The sequence below is a fragment of the Rhinopithecus roxellana genome, chromosome 14, assembly GCF_007565055.1.
Source record: "Rhinopithecus roxellana isolate Shanxi Qingling chromosome 14, ASM756505v1, whole genome shotgun sequence".
NCBI lineage: Eukaryota > Metazoa > Chordata > Mammalia > Primates > Cercopithecidae > Rhinopithecus > Rhinopithecus roxellana.
Genome location: NC_044562.1, coordinates 73116490 through 73142576, shown reverse-complemented (window position 1 = coordinate 73142576; position 26087 = coordinate 73116490). Strand labels below are relative to the sequence as shown.

At 40.4% G+C, this 26087-nt stretch overlaps 1 protein-coding gene across 2 annotated transcripts in view; it reads right to left on the bottom strand.

Moving 5' to 3' along the window:
- Positions 1 to 15499, bottom strand: part of CHN1 (chimerin 1) — a 214213-nt gene extending 198714 nt beyond the window's left edge. Inside the window, exons 1-2 of one of the 2 annotated variants that reach the window (XM_030916099.1) lie at positions 15358 to 15499; positions 15040 to 15232 (exon numbers count right to left, since the gene is read on the bottom strand). In XM_030916099.1, coding sequence (XP_030771959.1) covers positions 15040 to 15058 — 19 coding nt within the window. In that variant the 5' untranslated portion in view covers positions 15059 to 15232; positions 15358 to 15499. The remainder of the gene's footprint in view (positions 1 to 15039; positions 15233 to 15357) is intronic. The other variant, XM_030916100.1, reaches the window with a different exon arrangement.
- Positions 15500 to 26087: the final 10588 nt, after the last annotated feature.

Below are 26087 nucleotides of genomic sequence, written 5' to 3'. Positions count from 1 at the left end.
TCTGTGTGTTCGATCACTGCTCTTTCCTTCCCATTGCTCCTGACATTGGTAGACTTGGTGTGTGGGGGGTGTGTGTGTGGTGTGTGTGTGTGCCGCACGCAAGCGAGCGCGTGTGTGAGAGAGAGCGCGCGCGAGCAAGAGCAAGAGTGCAAGGTCAGAGCGAGGGGGGGGAGGATGGAGGCTGAGGGAGAAGAGATGAAGAAATAAACACTAAAAGAGAAAGCAAGAGCTCCTCTGTCTGGAGAGACCTAGGAACAGCAGATCTTCCCCTACCCACTCCTATCCTCACCAACCTGTCTCGCCCCTGCAAGAAAGGGGCTTGTGGCTCTCCAGAGAACTGCAGAGCCATGTGTCTGGAAAATTCAAGATGACAAGCCTTTAAGTATTCTGCAAGTGTCCCTACTGTATAGCGATGTCTGTTGCCCCCTTTCTTTTTACCACTGTATTATTAATCCATCTTGTTCCTTTTCTTGTCCTTTTGAAAGAATCTATCCTTTTAACTTCAACTAAAAAAAAATGAACTGACATGCCCTGAGAAGCATTTCTCATTCCAGGAATATATAATAACTTTAAAATCTCTGGTTAACTTTTAAACATTAGGATAAAAGAAACATGAATTGCATTTTTATGGCTCTCATCTTTAATTACATATGCTGTACACATATATAATGAGCATCTTTGTAACATCCAAATCTGAGATCCAAATCTCAGAATAGTAACAAATACCATCCAAAGACTTAATAGGCAAAATCATCTTATAGGAACAACTTACAGGAGTAGCAAAGTCAATTTCATCAAAACATTTTTTTCACAATTAAATATTATAATCAGCAGTAAGTGAAATGTCCTATAAACCACTGACTGCATCTTTTTCAAGGGTCATGGTTTAATATATTCCATTCTGTAAAACAATTATTAGTGTGAGCTTTTCGGTCTACTACTTAGTGACATCTATTCAGCAACCTTCAAAACACAAGCTAGTTTTTAAGTGGAGGACTAATATGCAAACGTCCTATGAACTTGGCTAACCCACCAGGGTCTGAAAGGGAGACCTGAACAAAGAAAGGCTGCCCTTCACAACTCCTTGCCATCAGCCTAGAAAGTCTAAAAGAAGAGAAAATAGCTCTCAGAGCAGAAGAACCCATCATTTTTCTTACCTTTAGCACAGTCCCTCCAGAAGGTTTCTGTTTCCAGTTGACTACTGGACCCAGGACAACATGAAAGGGGCCAGAAAATCAACCTGGATTATAACAAGGCCTGTGTTTACAGATACTGTTTAGTGTCCCTCTCCTCTGGTTTGAAAGTTAAAAGACGGATAAAGAGGTTTTTATAAAATATAACACAGTATAAATGTAACTGTAATTTCACAGGAAACTTTTGAAAAAAGATAAGCTAGCAAAAGGAACCAATCCCAGAGTAAATGATATACCTGCCCTTAGACATGAAACAATACTGCAGGGATACATGTATTTTTTTCTGTTAAAGTCTGGAAAAAAGATAATTAGTTAACAAAAACAATATTTAAGAGATCTGGAAAGGTTAACTGTTGATAACTTGATTAAAGTATTATAAAGCAATAGAATAACTTTAAAAATGCTTTATATTTCTACCCTGGAAATTGTTAAGCTACAGGAACACCATGGTTTAGGGGAGATTCTTTTTCATTTAACAAATATTTTCAAGCACCTGCTATGTATGAAGCACTGTGCTAAGTTTAAGAAAGGTGAGGAATACAGAAATGAGAAAGAAATGAATCTTACTTTGGAGAAACTGTCAGTCTAGAAAAGATGACAAAAATAAGATACATAACTATTATGAAAGAAATGCATTCATAAATGTTATGAGAGATTCAAAGAAAAAATGATACAGAATTCAGAACATGAAGGGACTCCTTCTGATGGGTGGCAGCAGGCAGAGTAAGACGTTGCAGAACTGAAAGGAAAGGCAGAGCCACAGAAAGAAAGAGGTATGAAAGCCATGCAAAGACCAATCTGCAAGAGTTAGCAGCTGGTTGGATATCAGAGGCAAGGAAAGAGAGGATGGAAGAATAAACACTAAGAATGTGGGGCTGGAATATGTGGCATCTGAATTGTCTATAGGAAATCCAGACAGAGGTGTGGAGTGTATGGAAGGGCAGGCTGGAGATAGCTAAAGACTTGGGAATCATCCACACGGTGTTCACTGTTGAAGCCTACAAGCTTCCAAATGAGAAAAGGTCAGTTCTTGAAAAGCACTGACATAGAGGGGATCAAACAGAACAAACTGAAGCATAGGAAAGGGAGGAAAAGGAGTAGCGGCAGAACACAATGTCTAAAAAGACGAGAGAAAAAAGTTTTAAGAAGAAAGATGTAATCAAAGACATCAAATAGTGCAGAAAGAACAAATATTCAAACAAGCCACTGGATACTGGCTCCTAAAGGATAAAGCACTTCCAGTTGATCAGAAGCAAATATAAGACGACACTTGTGGCAAGATGCTCTCCTTGACCAAACTTTAGTCAGGCTTCTCCTAGGCCCTCTTCTCAACCAGGCTCCACCTTGGCCCAGGCCCCACCAGACCTACATAGCCCAGTTTTACCAAGAAGCCTGCTAAGTCGGTTTAGAGAGAATCCTTCCACCTTTGATAGCTAATCACTTTTTTTTAAAAAAAGAGACAGGGTCTGACTCTGTCACCCAGGCTGGAGTGCTCACTGAAGCCTGGGCTCAAACACCTGGGCTTAAGCAATCCTCGAGTCTCAGCCTCCTCGAATAGCTGGAACTACAGGTGTGTACCACCATGCCAGCTGTTTTTACTTTTTGTAGAGATGAGGGTCTCGCTCTACTGCTCAGGCTGGTCTTGAATTCCTGGCCTCAAGCAATCCTTCTGCTTCAGCCTCCCAAACGGCTGTGATTACAGGCATGAGCCACCACCACACCTGATTCCAATCACTTGTTAGCTAATGAAATTCCTCATCCCTCTACTCTTGTTATCTGATCACACTGACATGCCCTCAGTAAGAATCCTGTTATGTCAGTTTAGCAGTAATTCCCCCCACCCTTGATGTCTCCTCTTAGTAACTGTCCATCGACCACCCCACAACCTGCTTCATGGTTATAAATTCCTGCTTGTTCTTGTTGTATTCAGAATTGAGTCCAATATCTCTCCCCTATCACAACAGTCTGGACACCTGTCATGATCATCTTAAATACAATCTTTTTTGCTGCTTTAACAAGTGTTAGAATAAGTTTTTCTTTAATAGTTGTCAATCTCTCATTTTTCACTGGAGATGAATGACATTCACAAACACCTAAAAACTAATTATTATCTGTGGCACTGTGGCTGGGAAGAGATGCAAACAGACATGTAGAAGTGGAAGGGGAGCATACAGATACTTCTCTTTCAATAAGTCCTTGGTAATGGGAGGAGCACCAAAAAAACACATGACAGTGCTTGAGAGGGTACCAAAGTTTAAAAAAAAAAAAAAAGGCTTTACCATATGGAATGACAAATCACGGCTGCAGTCAGAGAGAAACAACCCAAGGAAGAGGAAGAATCTAATGACACAAGACAGAGAAAAACAAATTCCCATGATTATTGTTTCAATCTTCTTGCACTGAATCTTTTTGTAAATTGCCTCAAATTCTTCCTAGAAAAACAAGAGGCACTAATAGACAAGAGAAATAAAAGGTTTTTTAATCCATTTAAAAATGTTAATGTTTAAACTGTTGTTTATATCTGCTCTTCTCACAACCATCTGAAAACTAATAGGAATGTTCATGTAGCAGACAAATTAATGAAAGATTATGTTGTTTTTATTTTCAGACCTCTAAAAGGTTAAATTAGCCATTTTCATACTGAATTCATATTCAATTTGATTATGAATTCCCTACTGTGAGGGTAAAACATGAACAAACCAAGCTAATTTATGTACAATCCCTTTGTACTATTGAAATGAAAATGAACAATAGTTTAATGAAGTGGAATTTGTTATCTAATTATGCCAAATAATTTAGAAACATCTGCTGGTAGTTAGTAATATTATAGTTAAACCTCATGGAATTTGATCCAGAGAGATTTCTATTTTATTCAAGCTTTTGTGAGCTTACAGTTGGGGAATCCATATTAGAATATAGAACCAAGGGATGACAGAATGACACATTTACTGAATTTTTAAAAATGCAGAGAAAATGATGAAAGGAAAATGGGGGGTCCATGTCATATGGATCTGGGCCTTACAGTTAACTCCCAAATTTAATAAATACAGTAGACTCCATAACATGCAACATTTATTGAGTAGCTGGTAGGCAGCAGACACTGTAACGGTTGTTAAATATACAAAGAAAAAACCTATAGCTTTCCCATTAGGGAACTTCATCCAATGGGGAGACAGGAGTCTATAAAGTACTATGTTACCACATAATAAGTGCTAGGGCAGAGATGTGTAGTATAGGGCACTCTGGATGCAGAAAAGGGATAACTCACAAATGAAGGCCAGGTAGAAGAGATGATTATTCAAGCTGAGTTTTGCAAGATGTGTAGAGGTGACAGCAAAGAAGGGATAGGGACATGATGGTGCCAAAGGCTCATTAAGTAAATTTTTTTCTGGAAAGTAGTCCAGTATGGCTGAAGCACAGTTTCTAAGCGGGAGACAGTGAGAGATGAAGTCAGACAAGTAATCAAGGGTCCTATCTTGATAGTCTTACACACAACCTAGGGAATTTGGACTTAATGGTGACAAGGAACCACTGGAGGATTTTAAGTAGGGAAGTAAATTGTAAACTAACCAATTTCTAAGAGGCAGGTTTAAGTTTCCGATTACAGACTCTCATATAATAAGCAAGGGTAATGTAAAATAATAAAGGAGGAAAAAACATAAAAGTAAATGTTTAAATTGATTGAAGGTTATTCACAAGTTACATATACACAGTCACAGTATTGTTATATGTTTATTCTTTCTTTCTTCGTTTATTCGCTTAACTTAGATTGTGTACCTATTATGTGCCAAACATTGAGTTTACAGTCCTTGATACATTTTAAGTGTTATGAGGGCAGGCATATAACTGATTACAGAAATCCTTATCCAAGGTTTCACTTTTCATGCTTTCAATTACACACAGTCAACTGCAATGTGAAAATATTAAATGAACAACTCCAGAAAATAAGCAATTCACAAGTTTTTACATTGCATGCTGTTCTGAGCAGCATGATGAAGTCTTACACTACACAGCTCCGTCCCACCAAGCAGCAGTCCCCAACCTTTTTGGCACCAGTGACCGGTTCTGCTTTCATGGAGGACAATTTTTCCATGGACAGTGGCGGTATGGGGGCATGCAAAGGGAATGTTTCGGGATGCAACTGTTCCACCTCAGATCAACAGGCATTAGATTCTCGTAAGGAGTGTGCAACCTAGATCCCTCACATGAGCAGTTCACAACAGGGCTCACACTCCTGTGAGAATCTAATGCCACTGCTGATCTGACGGGGTGGAGCGCAGGTGGTAATGCTCACTCACTTGCTGCTCACCTCCTGCTGTGTGGCCCAGTTCCTAAAAGGCCACCAACCAGCACCAGTCCATGGCCTGGGGGTGAGGACCCCTGCTGCCAAGAATGTGAGTAATTCCTTTGTCCAGGATATCCACTCTGTAGACACTACCTGCTTGTAAGTCACTTAGCAGCCATTTTAGCAGTACCACAGTGCTTATGCTCAAATAACCTTTATTTTACTTAACAGTGGCCCCAAAGTACAAGAGTAGCAATGCTGGCATACTATTATAATTGTTCTATTTGATTGTTAGTTACTGTTAATCTCTTACTGTACCTAATTTATAAATTAAAATTTTACCATCCTATGTTTGTATAGGAAAAAACATAGTAGATAATAGGGTTCTGTAGTATCCAGTTTCAGGCATCCACTGAGGCTCTTGAAATGTATCCGCTGAGGATAAGGGGAGACTACTGTATTGTCTGGGTTACCTCCCAAAGGAGAAGTAAGCATTGCCTGTTGAACAGGGTATTGTTTACATTTTCAGAGAGTACCGGAAAGTGTCACAATGGCCAGCACTATCACAGAAATCTACTTGATCTTCACTGTAAGGCCCCTGAACCAGGTCTGCAATGGCACATGGCACTTATTCAGCCACACACACAAAGTAGAAATATTACAAAACCATTTTTTCAAGTGAGTCAACAGACTTGTTAAATGGAGAAATTGTTCTGGTATCTTCAATCTTTGTTAATATTTACAATAACAACATTGGTGACAATAAGAGCTACTATGTATCTTCAACCACTGTGCTAAAAACCCTATAAAATAATCTCATTTATTCCTGCCCAGATGGGATAAGGGAATAGTCCCTGTTTACCTATCAAGAAATTGAGACTAGAACATATAGCTGACCCTTGGCAGAGAAAGGATTAAACATAGCTCACTTACTGCCAAATCCAAGCTCTTTCCACTACACTACATGCTACGAAAGTACCATCCTCCATGAACCTCCCATCTCACTCAGTAAAATCTCAAGTCCTTACCAGGCCCTGGGGGATACATCTCAGTACTCTCTATCCCCCAGTTGCCTCTCTCCTCATCTCCTCCAGCTTTCCCCTTACTGACTCCACTCCAGCCACACTAGCCCTTCTGTTCCTCAAAACTGCTCAGCACATCCTTGCTTCGAAGCCTGCTCCATGAGGCAATTTCCCAATTTAACATAACGGGTTTCTCACTTCTTTCAAGCCTGCTCAAAATTCACCTGTCTGTGAGGCCTACTCCCCGTCCCCCTACATTGTGAGACAGGTAACCCCTTACCCCTCACTCTCCTCTATTTTTCTTCAAAGCATTTGCCACCTGGCACACTATACATATTTTATTGTCTGTCTCCCTCCACAGCAAATATAAATTCCTTGATGGCAGGAACGAATACGTACTTGGCACATATTAGGCACTCACTAAATATTCATCAGATAGATGGATAAACAAATCACAAAATAGGAAAACACATCCCAAGCCTCAAAGCTACTCCTTGGCAAAATTACAGAAGAGTACTCTTCTAGTTTCTACACCCTTCTCTCACTTAATGGTATCATCCACTCCTTCCCCAGACCTTGAATGTCCTCTGCTTTTTCATGCACTTTTGCTTATGACATCACCTCCTACAAACCTTCTCAGGAAAGCCCCACCATCTACAACTTCTGCTTTCTCTTACAGTATAATTCCCTCAATCAAAATGCCTGCTCTATGTTCTTACTACTTGAAGACTGCCCATCCATAAACTGAAATAATTCTTTCATGCTAAAAGAACGTATTTATCTATATTTAGCATGTAATTCCTCATAGGTAATATGCTAAAAATCATGCTTAATAGTGTAAATTTCACTTACCATGGGAGGTCTGCAGGAAAAGATATTTCAGTCAAACAGATGTTTCCATATCCCTCAAATGGACATCGACACCACTCACCTGCTCCCTGTCCGACCTAGCATCGACTACTTCAAACCCTAAAATCATCTTTACCAGAGTAACTTCACAGCCATTAAAGAGCTAGAAAACAATAGCAAAGTTCTATATAAAAGATACAAAAGGCCGGGCGTGGTGACTCACATCTGTAATCCCAGCACTTTGGGAGACTGAGGCGGGAGGATCATGAGGTCAGGAGTTCGAGACCAGCCTGGCCAACAAAAATTAGCTGGGTGTGGTAGTCCCAGCTACTCGGGAGGCTGACGCAGAAGAACTGCTTGAATCCGAGAGGCAGAGGTTGCAGTGGTTGCAGTGAGCTGAGACCATGCCATTCCACTCCAACCTGGGTGACAGTAAGACTCTGTCTCGGGGGCAAAAAAAAAAAAAAAAGATACAAGATAGGGCCAGCCACAGTGGTCCACATCTATAATCCCAGCACTTTGGAGGGCCAAGATGGGCGGATCACCTGAAGTCAGGAGTTCAAGACTACCTGGCCAACATGGTGAAACCCTGTCTCTACTAAATATACAAAAATTAGCCAGGCGTGGTGGCACACGCCTGTGGTCCCAGCTACTCAGAAGGCTGAGGCAGGAGAATTGCTTGAACCTGGGAGGCGGAGGTTGCAGTGACCTGAAATTGCGCCACTGCACTCCAGCCTGGGTGACAGAGTGAGACTCCGTCTCAAAAAAAAAAAAAAAAAAAAAAAAAAGATACAAGATTAAAAAAAAAAAAACAAAAAACACATAGTTTAAGAGCTGAAGATATGACAGAAATGGGAAAAATCAGGAAGAATTTGCAGTTTTAAAAGCCTCAAAGACTCATTCAGTTTTGAAATGTCAAGTCTGTGGTCACAAAAATCTATTCAAGGAGAGATAGGTCTGACACATCCCTGTGCTCGCCTTCCACCACGGAACACATGCAATCCAAAGGAATCGAAAGGTCAAAGTCAGAGTAGAAAGAGAAAGGAACCACTCTCAGTGCAGCTGGATAAAAACAGAGGTGGCTCTATGGCAGGCCACTGAGCAGCTGCTGACATGCTGGCCTGACTCATCTTCCCTTCTCCCCCATTCTCTCAACTGTGGGTATTGGCTCTTCCCAAGAAGTGCTTACTTTTCTAAATGTAAAACAGGTAGGAACAGTTTTACCTACCTATTTTTAATTTTATTTTTTGTTCTTTGAGGAAGAAAAGTAAAAAAAATTCTAAAAATTCAAAAAGCTCTTAAAGGTTCTTGGATATAAAACCATTCTTTTCTTCTATTTAATCTTTATTTTTAAAGCTCAGGTGGTTTTTTAAATTAATATATCTCAGCCTTACTGAGATATATTCCCATACCATAAAATTCACCCTCTTAAAGTACACAATGTAGTGGTTTCTAGTGTATTCACAAACTATCTATTCTTTTAAAAATAAGCAGCCAAATTAGGAATATACATTTATAACTTTGTCAGGCTTTTTTTTCTATTCAATATGACTTTTCAATGTAAATACGGTCATACTGTATCCTCTTTCCTTAGTTTTGTCCTATCCTATTTTTAAGGATAGTAGGATTATATTAATAAAAAAATCAAAGTTCATAGAAATTATTTTCTATGTAAGAATGACTTATGGCTGGTAATTTGGTTATAAGGCCAGGCTCAAGGACTTGTCCTGAATTGAGTTTGCACAGAAAGTTCTGCGATTTCATTTAGTTTACATATTTCACATAAATAAAGTCTTCTAAAGATGCTGTAACTAATACTTTCTGTAAGACTGAGAAAACATCAATTGCCCATAGAAAAGGACCTTATCTTTATCCGAGGGGCTCTGAGAAACGCTACACCCTCACCAGCCCCAGCAAGGTACTCTTTGTCATGGCTGCTCTCAAGATGATGGTAAATTCCTAGGTTAAAACAATCTTATGAAAAATCTACAACTTATTATACTAATGTCATTCCTTTAATACTATTATTATAACATATAAAACATGACCAAACAGTATTTTTCTGCCTCACTATTTTATGATTGCTTTAAATTAGTATAAAACATGTATTCTCAATGAGTTGCGGAGATGGAGAGTTGGGGCAAAAAAAGTACTGTATTTATATTATGAAGAAAGCAGATATATCTACAGTACATAAAGAGATACATGGTATATTTCTGGTATTAAATTTTCATGGGGAGAACAATTAGAAAACAGGCCTAAAAGGCTGGGAGGGGGAGGATTTTTTAAAAGGTTGAGAAAAAGTAATCTAAAAGAAACTAAAACTTTTATTGAAAATATGTCAAATTTGTACAATTATACATATCACTATTTTCTATGTTCAAAAATTAGGCTGCTTATAGGATGGTTATCTGCAGAACCAGCTGTGACTCAAAAGACTGCAGCACCAATATTCCTTGTACATAGATGGTGACTATCAGAGTTATAACAACCATAATTATTTTATTGTTCTTACATTGTACCAGCTCTCCACACATTAAAAGACAAATTTTAAAGCTAAAATATTAGAACCACAGGCATGCATCACCACACCTGGCTAATTTTTCTTTTCTTTTTTTTTATTGAGATGGAGTCTCGCTCTGTTGCCCAGGCTAGAGTGCAGTGATGTGATCTCAGCTCACTGCAACCTCTACCTCCTGGGGTTCAAGCTATTCTCCTGCCTCAGCCTCCCACGTAACTGGAACTACAAGCATGTGCCACCACGCCAGGCTAATTTTTGTAATTTTAGTAGAGACATGGTTTTGCTATGGTAGCCAGGTTGGTCTTGAACTCCTGGCCTCAAGTGATCACCCACCTTAGCCTCCCAAAGTACTGTGATTACAGGCGTGAGCCACCACACCCGGCCTGATTTTTTTGTTGTTGTTGTTGTTTTTGAGACAAAGTCTCTCTGTGTCTCCCAGGCCAGAGTGCAGTGGCGCGACCTTGGCTCACTGTAACCTCTGCCTCCTGGGGTTCAAGGGATTCTCCTACATCAGCCTCCCAAGTAGCTAGGACTACAGACACCCACCACCATACCTGGCTAATTTTTGTATTTTTAGTAAAGGTTGGGTTTCACCATGTTGGCCAGGCTGGTCTTGAACTCCTGACCTCAAATGATCCACCCACTTCAGCCTCCCAAAACGCTGAGATTACAGGTGTGAACCACCGCACCCAGCCTTTTTTATTATTATTATTATTTGTAGAGATGGTATCTCCCTATGTTGTTCAGGCTGGTCTCAAACTCCTGAGCTCAAGTGATCCTCCAGCCTCGGCCCCTCAAAGTGCCAGGAGGCATGGGCCACCCATTACAGACGTGAGCCACTATGCCCAGCTGGGTTTTCTTATTTTTACTCTTTAGAGACAGGGTCTTGCTATGTTGTCCAGACTGGAGTGCAGTGGCTACTCACAGGCACGATCATAGTGCAACCACAGTCTTGAACTTCTGAACTCCAGGAATTCTCTTGCCTCAACCTCCTGAGTTGTGCAACTACAGGCACATTGCCACCATGTCTGACTAAAATATTAAGTTTTGACACCAGTGTGAGAAGGAACATGGAGAAAAATTTTAATAATGATTATTTAAATGACAGCTGAAAAGAATATATTCTGAAAAAGGCAGATGAGCTCACACCACTGGGCCACCCTCTCATATTCTTTGGATAACTGAAAAATAAAAATGTCAGCAGATAGTATAGTTGAGTGGAAATTTCCTATAAAATTAGCTTTCAGTCAAATAAAGCATACTGAAAATGTTCAATTGACTTGTCTTTTAAAAAATACATTTTAATTTCAGGACACTCATATGGGAAATCAGAAGATTTCCTAACTACATCACAAAGGATATGCCATTGCTATTTAACTGCTCCAAAAGATGTCCATAGGAAGGTTTGTCAGGCAGACAATGCTGAATAAAGTGAGATAATGAAAAGGTTTCCATGGCAGAAGGGTCTGAGGAAAGATGGTATAAAATTACAGCAAAATCGTAAGTATTATTAGAAGTGATCCATGGTAGTAAGGATGGTGACTAACTGGTAACAAGAATAGAAAAAGTAGAGGCAAGGGGCCGGGCGCGGTGGCTCAAGCCTGTAATCCCAGCACTTTGGGAGGCCGAGACGGGCGGATCACGAGGTCAGGAGATCGAGACCATCCTGGCTAACACGGTGAAACCCCGTCTCTACTAAAAATACAAAAAAACTAGCCGGGCGAGGTGGCGGGCGCCTGTAGTCCCAGCTACTCAGGAGGCTGAGGCAGGAGAATGGCGTAAACCCGGGAGGCGGAGCTTGCAGTGAGCTGAGATCTGGCCACTGCACTCCAGTCCGGGCGACAGAGCGAGACTCCGCCTCAAAAAAAAAAAAAAAAAAAAAAAAAGAAAAAGTAGAGGCAAGGAGGGTGAGCAGCAACGCTAGAGGTGACTCTACCCAGATCGAGGAGCATTATTCAAGGTTCAGCCAGCCCAGCGGATGGTAACTGAGTTCCCAATCTCATCAGTTGGTCTGGGCTATAAACCACAGCCCCATTAAGCTATAAATGACAGAAATTCCTGCCAAGGCAAGAGCTGGCAGAATGCTTATTCACCCAGCTCTGCCAACTAAGACTCTATTGGTGTGGCCAATCAGGACATTTTGCCAGGTACACCAGCTACAAATTCCCACATTCAAGGATCTGAGACTTTCCTTTTAAACCAGTAATTACTATAAAACATGTGCTCTCTACCAAGGAAGTTCTCACAAAGCCTGTATGGAATTAGTTAATAGTTAAGTGCCACTCACTATATGGAATTAGGTAATTAGTGAATTAGGTGCATTTGCTATAGTTCTAGAAAAGACTCTGGAGTGCCACTAGAGGACCATGTCTCTTGTACATTGTGACAGATGTTTGCTGAACAAATGAGCAGGGTGAGTGAGCAGAGTCTGTAATACATTTGGATAATTTTTGAAATTGGGGGATTTAAAAACTATATCGAAGCTGAGTTCATATGTGAGTTCATTTGAAAGGAGAAGAAAAATGGGTGCAAATCCTTAAGCTTTAAAAAATGCACATTTTCAATTCCCAAATGAGACTGTAAAATCATTCAAGATTGGGGTCTGGTTCTTCTATCCCAAAATAAAACAAATATGCATTAAAAATATCATTTTAAGCAGCAAAGGTGATTAACAGTGAGGATGAGAGATAAGACAGTCTTAGCCATTCAGCTTAATTTAACAAGTATTTGAGTTCCTATAATACACTTAACAAGTGAAAAAAATTAAATGTATGCAAATGCAAAATCAGGTAATGTTAGAGGTTCCACTTCTTAAAACTAAGTCACCAACTCCCTATAAAAAGAACATTTCTAAATTTATAAAAAGCCTGAAAGAAAATGTAAAACACAAAGCTAATAACTAGTCTAGACTCTACTGCTGGACTGGGCTAACTCATCAACCAAGATAGAAAAGATAGGGCCCTGACAATGGTTACCCTGGGGAGCCTCAGGTATAAACTCTGCTGAGCTCTGACAAATTCCGTTGATCTGGTTAGGTCCCTGCCTCTAACTCTTTTCACTACCATCTCATAGAACTTTATTGCTCCATTGCTCTTCTGTTCTAAGTCATTAAGAGTAAATATAAAGGGACATGAGGCACTTCTAAGACCAACTAGTTAAAGGTAGTAAAATCTAAAATAAAATCCATTTCTTCTAACCCATGGGTATGTCTCTCAACATACACAAAAAGTTATTTTGAATTGGGCAAGTTTGACCCAATCTCCTAGTATTTATCTTTAATACAACAGTTCTCAAACTTGAGTGAGTGTAAGAATCACAAAGGGAGTCACTTTAAAATCCCCTTCCCCCATGTCTTTGGGCAAAAGAAACTACATTTTTAACAGACATCCCAGATGACTGATGAGTGCTGTACAATCACTTTTAAAAACAGCTGCTGCTCTATCACTACTTACCAAATAGCCTCTGCATTCAAGAGTGGTTTGTTTTATAACACAGAAACGTTCACACTGTAACAAACTGGATTTTGTGAAGTGAATTCTATTTTCCCACAAGTAGACTTTAACACTTTAAACATAACATTATTCATTTTCAAGGCTGGGAGTGATTTCTTATACTTTCTACTATAGGCCACATTCCATACTTTTCCCTTCCTCATCTTCACCTCAGTGGTGAAAGATTTAGAATTTAGAAATCCTTTAAAAGAGCATTTTTCACCCCAATTTATCTTTTTTACTCATCAGGAAAGCCAGTATTTGAAAAGTTGACTTGTAAACCTTACTTCTGAAACCAAACCTTGAAAATGCTGAATATCTCTTTAGGAAACGAAATTTTTGTACCAAAAAGTTCCACATTTAAGGAAAATGCTGCTATTAAATAATGCTTAGATACAAGGTACTAAGAAGCAGCGAGAATTTTACTATTTTTCAGAAAAAGAAGAAACTTTTTTAAGTACCTATGGAGGATCATCACCAAGTAAGAAATGTCACTTCTAGTAACGTACTTGGGCACAGTAAACACAGTCCCAGAGTGAAGCCTGGTGAAGTGAATTCTAGGCTCAGTTTTGCCACAAAAGAGCCTTGTGACCTTGGGAAACAACCTCTCTGGATCTGTTTAATTTATAAAATAAGATAGTTAAATAAAAGTAACATTTTGATTCCAGCAGCTTAATTCACTGGGAGGTATTTACATCAAAAAGCATTTGAGGTATGTAACACATCTAACGTGCTTGAATCAAATGACATAATTAAAACTGAACTGGAAACTTGATATTGTGAATAACTTACTGAGGCTGTTCTTGTAGCTATCAGTTACATATCATTGTACTTTGCTTCTTCGAAAAAGCTGAATACTTTGAACGTCTAAATGTTCATATATTGAGTTTTCTTAAAGTCAGGTACGTATGTACCATAGTCTAGTTTTGTAAAAGGAAAGAATGTATCTTTTCAGTCCTTTTTCCCAACCCACTGTCATTGCAGACTGAGAAAAAAACACCCTGAAGTCTTAAACACTAAAAGCAACAGTGTTGCAGTAATTACACCACAAAAATAACATTTCTTTCTTAATGAATACTCAGTCTCCTGAGATTACAGTTACCTTCCGGTAACCAACTTTCTTCTGTCTGCTCTCAGTCGTTAGCGCAAACATTTTCAATTTTAACCTATATTCAGTTCACAAATCATACTTATTTCCAACGGAATATACTGAGTCCAAAAAAAAAATTCCCCAATAGTCCAACAGGAAGCAACACATGCATTTGGCAATTCCAAGGAGGCTGGGGATGCACAGATACCTCGTTCAAAATAAATAAACTTTCCAAGGACCTTTATTTACCGACGGGAAAGGGAGGTTTGAAAACAACCGGTTAACTTCACTCCCAAGTTGGCATCTTAAAGAACCGTTGAGCGTTTGCAAAACACCCAGGACCTCTGAGCCTCCCAGCCGAGAACTGGCCAAGGGAGCACACGCCCATCGGCCCTGCCTGGAGAGGAAACAATGGGAGAAGCGCGAGGGAGCGAGCCGGCGCCCCGGGCGCCCCAACTCTGCGGCCCCGGCCAGCTCCGACCCCACGCGCCGCGCCCCCTCCCCGGGCGCCCAGGCCCCCCAGGTCCCCGCCCCCGAGCCCCGAAAAGCGGCCCACCTGCGGCGGCGTAGGGAGACAGCTGCACTTACCAAACAGGGTCAGGGCCATTGTAAAGACGCTCGCCGCCTGCTAGCCGCCGCCCGCCGAGTCCACGCGCTCCTCCCAGGAGGGCTTGGGATCACCTCATCGGCCCGCCGCACCCACACCTCGGAGGGAGTGGGGTGCCCGATGGGGCGTGCTGGGGGCGCCCGGGGAGGCTGCAGGCCGGGACGCGGGGGACCGCTGCAAGAAAAAGTTATTCACGCGTTATTGTCGGGCGCACCGGGCCCAGGGAGCCCCGCTAGCTCTCCTCGAGCCGGCACTTGTCGCTGCTATCAGGCGCGGAGCGTGCGCGCGGGAGGAGGTACCTGCGAGGCGGGAGGCTTGGCCGCGCGCAGTGGCAGGCGGAGAGGCGGCGCCGCAGTGGCGGCGGCGGCGGCGACAGGGAGAGCAGCAGCCTCGCACAGCCCCCGGCGGGGCGCGCTCACTCTGCATCCCGCGGCCTCGCCGACGCCATCTTGCGATAGCGTCTCCCACGAGCTTGGCCGCGCCGCCGCCTCCCGCCTCTCCCTCGGGCTTCCCGGCCCAGTGCGTTCCCATGGCAACGGGCGCGCGCGGGGTCGCGAGGGTGCGCCCTCATTCTCGCGGCTGCGAGGAGCAGCCCGCACCCCCCTAGAGGCGGCCGCCGGGAGCGGGGATGGAGCGGGGCCGGTGTGCGTTTTAGCTGAATGCCCAGGTTTTTTCTTGAATGGAATTTGAGGAGGCGCAGAGAGGAGAAAAACGGTGTTACTCGAAAGAGAAAGAGTCACAGGAGGATGCTGCGTGAATACAGCGTCCGGGCAGGGTCATCTGGGGACCTGGTGCGTGTGAGGACATATTTCTCCTTCTGGCGCCCTCCGGGTTCACTGAGGCTGGAGCCAGGGACCTGAAGATGCAGGGCTCTGGAAGGAACAGAGACACTGAATGCTGCTTTCCTCTCCGTTTGGACTTAGGAGCCGCTAGGAGTAATTCTGATCAAATTGTCACACATTAGGAAACAGGAGTCGCTTAAAAAGCATCTGAGATTACCTCAGATAATTTGTTAAAATTACCTTACACCTGATTTTTTTCCCTTTCCATTATACCTCTTTGATATTGTCTCAAGGGAAAAAAATATCAGCATGTGTCACTGACTGGCACTTATTTGCCACAAAAGATTGTTCCCCTGAGCTTCTTGTATTTATCTGATAATCACCGGCAACGTCCTCCTTTCTGTGATGTTCTCTCCTCACCTCTGTCTCTGCCGTGAGGAGCCATACAACGCCTTGAGATTGTCAGCCAAAAGATGTTCTTGAAAAGCTGGGTTATGATGTTTTTCGTCGTTGTCGTTTAATGTATTCAAAAAGTCATTCTTCTCTAGTTGTCATATGTGTGCCCTGTTTAAGAAATTCCTTCTTTTTCCTTGTTTCTCTGCTTAGGGATTTGGTACTATTTTGGTATCTGATCGTGTAGATCTTCTCCTTGGTTCTCCTTTCTTTCTACAGGCGTCTTTGCTCTTAGTTCCTCAGGTTCCCTGGTGTCATTTCCCTCTTCTCTTCGATTTTCAAATAATTACTTAAGACTATTATAGAAAGATCTTGTATTTAATGTATCTTAGAGACCGAGTCGTGATGAAGTGGGGGATTACTACAGTACTTCCAATGGAACCACAGTTAATTCACCATCATTATTTCACAGCTGACTTAAGCATCAGAAGAAAAGCAGGTTGGAAGGAGGAGCCAAGCCTTTTGTTTCAAGTCAGTTAACTCAGGAAGAAAGAAATATTAAAATGATTCAACATGAATGGGCAAGTGTTTAAGATGCTATATGCTTGGAATTTTGTGATGTAAAATGGCTCTCTTTAGCCACTAATCAAAATAAATCTTTAAAATCCCCAGAATTTAAAATATTTCATGAAAATGGGCTCTTGATTTTGAACAACCTTTCTGCTCATGAAAAATTACAAACACACAGCTCATGAAGATAAATGAGAAACTCACGAAAGCTTTGTGGGATAGATTTTATAACAATATAAAGATTGCTGCTCATCTACTCTGCAGCCAAATAAATCAGAAACTGAAGACTCCATTTACTGTTTCAACCAGTGGTCTTCAACATTTTTGGACCTAATTTCCTTTTGAGGCTCTCAATACTGTTCCTCTTCTTAGAAAAGTGCTTGCATACATACACAATTCACCGGCAATTTTTCACATAATTTCAAGGGGATTATGCGCTATTCAGGGACCTTAGGTTATCCCCTGGAAGTGTTTTTTGTAATCTCAGAAAGTTTTCGCCTTTATAATTTAAAAGAAAATATTTTCCTTCAGAATAGAACCATTAAATTTTGAATAGGAAAAGACCAAAACTCCCATGATTTACAGATAAGAAAATTGAGTTCCCCGTTGTTAAAAGATTTTCGCAAATGTGTTCACCTATTTAGTAGCAGAACCAATGGGAAAATAGGTTTCTGGTGTTCTCACCGACCACCTTCCCTACCCGCTTCCCGCATCAATTTAGAGGTTGCATGGTTTGAATTTCAAAAGAAAAATCTGTTTAGTATTAGAAGCAAAATAACGAGAGTATTTTGTCCTTAGCCATTTTGCATAGAGTTTGGGAAGTTGCATTTCGTCTCAAAGAGTTTTTATTAACATGCCCTTCTACTCAGAACTATGTGTCTAATCATGCTAAAAGAGAAACAATGCCTTTCTCACTTTGTTGAGCTCTGTTAGAGCATCAAGGTTTTGGTGCTGCGACTGGGCTTGCTAGTGGCTCTCTCCATCCCTTGAGGGGTTGTCCTGGGGGTGAGACAGAGGGAAATGAGCTTCCATGTGCTCAGATTTACCCTCCCATCATACAGCCAGCCTTTGGTTACTGGACCAGCTTTCCTCTCACTAGTCTGGCCAAATACAGCTGAATCCTAGTGACACCCTGCTTAAACTCAAGTGAAGATCCTTTTCCTCTCCCCTTTCTACTCACACACCCACCCACCCACCCACCCACCCACACACACACACACAGCTGTTTTTAAGGTACACTTTGGAACAAAACAGTGTGAATGTTGCTGTGTTTCCCTTTAAAGCATCCTGCTTTCCACAAGCCATTCCTTTCAACTGACTTCCAAATGGTTTGATGCTCTAACAAAATGCTCTCTATACTTGATCAAAGTGCCTGTCTTGGAATTAGTATTGGCTTTTAGAATAGTGTATTTTTTTTCACCAGGCGTGGTGACTCAAGCCTATAATCCCAGCACTTTGGGAGGCCAAGGTGAGCGGATCACAAGGTCAGGAGTTCGAGACTCAGCCTGGCCAACATGGTGAAACCCCATCTCTACTAAAAATACAAAAAAATTAGCCTGACATGTTGGCGCCTGCCTGTAATCCCAGCTGCTTGGGAGTCTGGGGCAGGAGAATCTCTTGAACCCGGGAGGCGGCAGTTGCTGTGAGCCAAGATCGCCCCACTGCACTCCAGAGCTTGGGCAACAGAGTGAGACTCCATCTAAAATAGCGTATTTTTTTCAATGAGCTATTCCTATTCCATTGCATGTGCTTCTTTTCTCACTTAGCTGAAAATAAAGCCACAGCCTTTCAGCTACAGATTCAATGCAAGGAAGGGCGTTAACTACTTGGAGGTGATTATTATGGGTGGTGACTTAGATTGTTTATAAAAGAAGGGCAAAGAATGAATTGACTTCTCAAACTATTTATGTTTTCATTCAATGATTTCATTTTGTGCTTAACATGCAAGAGCCAGATTTGTTTACTCGTTACTAACTAGCTGTCAGATTTTTAGACAAATGTTTTACTCTTTCTAGTTCTTATCTTCCTCCTTTGTAAAATGAAAGGACAGTACTAAGTTATCTCTAATATCCCTTTTAGGTTTATCTGTCATTCTGTGATATTTTAAAATCTTTAAATTAACTGGTTTATGGATAAAACAGGACATTTTTATTTGAATCTTCAATATATTTAAAGTATTATTATATCTAAAGTTCATACATACCTAATGTAATAAAGAAGTCATACTTTATTAAACCACTGGTACTGCTATTTCTTCTGCAGTGTGTTGTACTAATAATATTACATTAATCATGTAGAAAGCAACCTTTTTCTGGTTTAACAGGATTAAAATTAAAAGTGTGCGCTGAACAACCCATTTCAAATTTACTAAAACAATTTCTCATTTTTATTTAAGTTTTGTTGACTAAATAGAACCTAGACAACCCTTTAAAATGGTTTTCCTACATTTTAAACTAATGACTTATCACAAGTGTTTTGAGTTTTCTTTTTGTTACCTATTTAGCTTCATTCCCATTGGTAAACATTGATTTGTTCCTCAGTTTTGAATGAAGCAGAAATTAACGAGGCGGTTTCTGCCTCACAATAACAAGTTAAAATTATAGCACTTTATCATGTCAGCACAGCTTTAAACACTAGGAATACCAGTGCCATTAGCACAGTTCCCAAAATAGTGCAGAAGTTTGCTAGTGAAGAGAAAAATTACACAGTATATTTCTGCTAAAGAGTAAGAAAGTTAAAATTATTTATTTAGATATTCACAACATGTGACATTCTATCCCATATTTATGTTACTGATGAAAGTGTTTGTTTCCATTATGTGAATTTGTTTAAAGTGGATTTGTTTTTGGTTTTGTGTTTGTTTTGAGACAGGGTCTCGCTCTGTCACCCAGGCTGGAATGCATTGTTGGGATCTCAGGTCCCTGCAGCCTTGACTTCGCCTGCTCCAGTGATCCTCCTACCCCAGCCTCTGGAGTAGCTGGAACCACAGGTGCATGCCACCACACCTGGCTAATTTTTGTATTTTTAGTAGAGACAGAGTTTTGCCATGTTGACCAGGCTGGTCTCGAACTCCTGAGTTCAAGCAATCCACTCCTCTCAGCCTCCCATCGGGCTATTTGGTCTGTTTGGTTTTTTTTTTTTTTTAGACGGAGTTTCACTCTATCACCCAGGCTGGAGTGTAGCGATGCAGTCTCGGAGCTGACTGCAATCTCTGCCTCCCAGGTTCAAGTAATTCTCTTGCCTCAGCCTCCTGAATAGCTGAGATTACAGGCATGAGCCACCACACCTGGTTAACTTTTTGTATTTTTAGTAGAGGTCGGTTTCACCATGTTGACCAGGTTGGTCTTGAACTCCTGACCTCAAGTGATCCACCTGCCTTGGCCTCCCAAAGTGCTGGAATTACAGGTGCGAACCACCTCGCCCAGACTATTTGGCTTGTTTTTAACGACGTTTTCCTTAAACACTAATTCCGATGATTTTTTATCCCCCTTCTTGTTTTTTATCTCAGACTTTCTGAATTAATACCTTACCTGATATTTGTGTGGCATTCCATGATTTACAAATAGCACTTTCACAGGACAAAGCCATATGCACACAAGTAACTAAGGCAGCGCTTGCCTCAAACATAAGGATTTAGACCATAACACTATTTATTAAAAAAAAAAAATACCTATATCATAAACTATAAAATTGCCCATTAACCTTAAAAAACTCAATGTTTAGGAGAATTATTTGTGTTCTGTTCACCACACCTAAATTATAGTAGTAATATTGGGCCTTAGAAATGAAGTAAAACTCAGTTTGAGAAATACATAAGAAACCTTAAGAATTTAAAACTTTCTCAGTTCCCCTACACAGTGTTTGCTATATTAGCAGAAGATACTGTCGCCAAAAACATGCTAAAATGAGAGGTGGCTATCATCTGGCTAGGCACAGATTAGGAATTGGATTATTACTGAGGAAACACTGCTCAGCCCTTATTATATCACTTTCAAAGTAAAAAGAATATGTGTTTGTAGGAGCTGTGTGTGTGTGTGTGTGTGTAGGTGTGAAGGGAGGGGAAATTGGAATTGAAAATCGGAATGAAAATAAGGTTTTTTATCCTTGACCCAGGAGAATGGAGTTCTTTTTCATTGCTCAGCACCAAGAGGAATTCTTAGTTCAATAGGCAATAAAACTGCATATATTACTGTAAACCCTAGGTTAGAATATTCTAAAAGACATGGGTTCTAGTTTTTTTTAATTTTGTGATACGATTTATTTTGATATAATGTCAAAATGGCTACTGGTTTGGAGTGGAACAAAAAAGGAAGGGAGTGGGTAAAGAAAAGGTCTGTTTTCAATGTGTTTTGAATATATGTTTTAAAAGAATACTTATTTCCTGGTTAATAGTATAACAGATCTTTTGGAATTTTTTTATAGGCTTAAAGTCAAATACATTTTCAAATATACATTAGATAACAGAAGAATGATTCTGGCTGCTCTCAAGTAAAAGTTTTTGTTCTGAACTACAATCATATTATAGTACTTTAAGCCAGCATTTCTATTCAAGTGTATTTTTCTGAGGTCACCAGGCATATCTAATGCACAGTGTGGCTAAATGTCTATTTGACTGGAGCAGTTGGATTTCTGCCAGATTTAGTTTTCAAGAGGGTATAAGTGGATTTGGCTACAAATCAAATCTCCCTAACATGGCCATGGTTTTTCTGGTTAACGTGGGTGTTCACAGTAAGAATGACTTATTCAAGTTGATTACATTGTGAGTTATAAATCAGGAAAATAGCTATGAACTCTGGATGAGACTTACACAATCTCTGATTAGAAAACAGAACTGAAAAACAGACAAGTGAAATTCCATGATTAAAATCACAATCTGGGTTGGAAACTCGTCTACTGCTGTGATGGAGTTTTCATAAAGCTCTTTTGTATTCTGTTGTAAAATAGGACCTGTGTCAGATATTTGAGACAATGCACATATTTAAAATCATCCATCCATCCTTCATCCATTCAACAAGTATTTGCTGAGTACCTACGATATTTCAGGCATCATGCTAGCTTCTGGCAAAGAAGCAAAAGATGAATCAAACATGTATCCAGATCTTTAAAAAAAAAAAAAAAAAAAAGATAGTCTCTGGGGAAAATGGGACAATGACAGAGGCCATAACAGGAGCACAGATTAAATTTTGTGGGAGTTCAGAAAAGAGAAAGATGATTTCTAGCTGATGAAATAGGTAAAATGTTCATGACAGATGAAGCTGTGCTTTGAGGTCTGAACAGGAATTAGGCAAACAGAAAAGAGAAAAAGGGAAATGGAGTTTAGGAAAGAGGGGAGAACATGAGGAAAGTCTGAGACTTTCTAGTGAAAGTCAGAACATGAGGAAAATCATGAGAGAAAATTTGCTGGCAGGGCAGTTTTTAGCAAAGGACTCATGAGAGGAAGAAGTGGAAGAAGAGGCTACACAGGCAAGTTTGAGGACTGACATAGAAGGCCAGCCTGTTGAGTTGATGCTTATTATGTTGTCTGAAGCCTGCTTTCTACAAGTACTTAAGGCAAATAGGAATTTGGATTCATTATGTAAAACTCTGGCCTCAGATTATTTGTAGTGCCCTATTTTCCAGTAACACATTTTTGAGTTACAGTAAAACTGTGGAATACACACACACACACACACACACACACACACACACTTGCCATTATTGTAAGCTAATAACTTAAGGCACGATATACCCTTGAGATTAAGCTCATCATTTCATCTGCTACTTCCCTGGGACTTCTAGAATGCCACAGTCATCTTGAAAAAACACTGGTCAGAAAGACTTGGATCTGAATCTTGCTTTTAACTCTCACTACCTATGTGATTTGGAGAATGTTTAAACTTTTCTGGATTTCAGTTTCTTCTGCAAAATGAGGGTACCTTCTGTATCAGTTTGCAATATTTTGGTTGCAACTGATGGAAAATTTAACTCAAATTGGCTTTGAATTAAATGAACAAAGAGAATTTATTTGTTCTGTAATGGGAAAGAACAGAATCAAGGTGAGTTTCAGGGGAGGCTGATCCAGCTGTGCAAAGAATGTCCCCAAGGACTTAGTTTCTTCATTTCTGTAGTCACTGTATCACATACCACAGGGCATCCCAACTCATGGCATCTCCAGACTCTCCCCTTTTGGTAGCAGAATGGCTTCAGAGCTTCTAGACATCACATAGTCCCACCTCTCCATCCAAGGGAAGAGAGTTGTGCATACATCTTGGAATCTCTCTCTCTCTCTCTCTCTCTCTCTCTCTCTCTCTCTCTCTCTCTCTCTCTCTCTCTCTCATTGGCCTGAATTGAGTTGTGTGCCCATCCATGACTCATCACTGTGGCCAGGGGGAAGAGGTAAGTGCAAGCCAATCACGAGTCACCCTGAACCTGAGGGGAATAATCTTCTCAAACCACATGGCTGAGGTGAATTTCCTGTAGAAATACCAGGCAACAGCTAGAGGAAGGGAAAAGGAACTAGGCAGGCAACTAGCACGTGTCTGCTTCTAGGGTCAGTCTGAGGAGTAAAAGCACAGAGCAGAGAGTCAACGAATATTTTTCTTCCTCGCTCCATGTGGGTTATCTTCCTCAGTATTCAGTAAAAGCCAGTTTCTTATAAAGTCTTAAATATTTTCATTTATCTTTTGTTTACTTATTTTTTCAGAGACAGAGTCTCACTCTGTCACCCGGGCTGGAGTGCAGTGGCACAATCATAGCTCACTGCAGCCTCACACTCCTAGGCTCAAGTGATCCTCCCGCTTCAGCCTCCCGAGTAACTGGGACTACAGACGTGAGACACCACCACGCTCAGCTTCAGGTCCTCTTTTTATGAAACAATCTCTTGAAATGCCAGAGCAGTGCCCTTCTCCTTTAACCTCATAAATATTTGCTTCCCAGACTATATACAGTCATGGCAGCATCACCAACACAACCTTTTGGAAATAAAAACTGTAATCAATTATTTCACAAAGTGTGTTTTCTACTATGCAATGCCATCCAAATAGTTGGATTTTTTTCATTAAATCAGCCATTTGTTTTGTCATATTTTTCAATTTCAAAATAAGTTAAACCTCTTAAAATATAATTTATTCAACATCAGGAACATTATTTTGTATATGTTTTAGGATTTCCAGTTGAGCCTCAATGGGATTTCACATCTGCCTGTATGTGATGAACCAGTAAGCTTTATAGGAGCATACTTATATAAATTGCTATACAGGGATGGGTAAGTATTAATTATGTTCATAATTGGCTACCAACTATAGAGTTTATAATAAGATAAATAGATTCCAGGACCCCAAATGGCCTAGTCTCTGCAGAGTTGCATTCTAAGCGAGAGTCCACGTAGCAAAAGGAATTTAAAAGGAATTGTAGCCTTCACTTGCATTTCACAAGGAATATTATAGTGTATAATATATAGACTCTTCTTAAAATTTCCTTCCTCCTTTTCTGCCATACCCCACAGAACACTCCCAAACCCCACAAATTCTCTCCTATACCTCAGCCTATATGACTTTCCTGCCCTTCTCTCCAGCCCCTATTTCTTATTATGTAGATTTGTTCCCCTGGTTTCTGTTTACTTTCCTTAACCTTCAAGTATTACCTAAATTCTCCTATGTAAAGGGGACTCAGGAACTGGCACAGCAACCAAGAATCTTCCTCCTGGTCTTCCTGCTTCCTTCTAGTTTCTCTCTGCCCACCATATTGATTCAACACTACTAAAAAAGCTGAGAAATTTGATGTGGGAGGGTGAAATAGTAAGAAATGTGGCCTAGATAAAATTCTAAGAAATATTGTCCCCAGCTTAAAGTGAATGTTAGGGATTGTGTGGAATGCTTTGCATACATTTTTTTTTTTTAAATCTCTCAGCAACCTTATAGGGTAGATCCTGGAATCCAGGACTTTCAACTCAGAACTCCATTGCACATCACCTTTCTATAGGAAAGGGTCTAGCCACAAATGTTTATCATTGGCATATTCACATACATTGGTATAGTTTGCTCATTCAGTATCCTTTATTGCAAAAGTTAGCCTAATACCATAAACAAATATTTTGTTATAAAAAATTGAGTTTAGAATTGATACTCCAATTAGAATCCAGTTTCGAAATTCCACCTTTATTTTCATTTGACAAAACATTCATTGATGATAATAATGTACCTGTATGAGTCTGTTCTCATGCTGTTATGAAGAAATACCCAAAAATGGGTAATTTATAAAGAAAAGAGGTTTAACTAATTCAGTTCCACAGGGCTGGGGAGACCTCAGGAAACTTACAATCATGGTGGAAAGGGAAGCAAACATGTCCTTCTTCACATGGTGGCAGAAAAAAGAAGGGGGAGGCCCCTTACAAAATGATCAGCTCTCGTGAGAACTCACTCACCATCACGAGAACAGTGTGGGGGAAACCGCCCCCATGATTCAATTATCTCCACTTGGTCCTGCCCTTGACAATTCAAGGTGAGATTTGGGTGGCGACATAGTCAAACCATGTCACTACCAGAAGTTCAGATATAAAAAAGATAAACTCCAAGTAATAAAGCAAATAACAGGTATTTATAAAATATTGCTTATGAACTTAGTATTCTGCAAAGAGCTTTGACAGAAAATTTTTACATAGGATTTGAATAGACCAACTGAAAAAAAAAAAACATTATATAATTGGAGTAGATCTAAATTGAAAAACTGCTGGGAGAGAGTTAACCTGCAACTCTTGCCCTTAAATCTCTCTGGATAATTGTTGCTGGTGAGACAGCTGGCTGAGAGCAGAGAGGGAAAGGAAGAAGGGAAGGGGGTCCTGAGAACCTGCCTGTCATTGGACCATCAGTGTCACTGGAATGCCCAGATACTGCTGGCCCAGAAATGACAAGATAATAGGTTCTTTAGCAGTTGAGTGACAGAATGAAATTTATTTTACTGAAAAGTGAAATTTTAAAATTCCACTCTAAGGTAGAACCAAGAGTTTCCTGTTGAGTTTCTGTTGTACCCATAAGTGATTTCATTAATACCCCTTTCTTTCTGAGCTTGGGTCAGAAAGAAGTCTGATTCTTTGGCTTTAAAAGTGTTTTAAGTGCCTGGTATCTTTTAGCTGTGAGGGGAAGCCAGCTGTCTTAGGGAATGTCTTCCTGTGTTTCCTGTGTTTCTTCTGAGGAACAATGCAAATTGGAGAAAGATAACCTCCAGAGACAGGGTGAAGTTAAGTGCTAGTTTCAACCCAAAGAAGAAAACATCCAGAATGAGAAAAAGCTTCTCATGTCCGGTCTTCA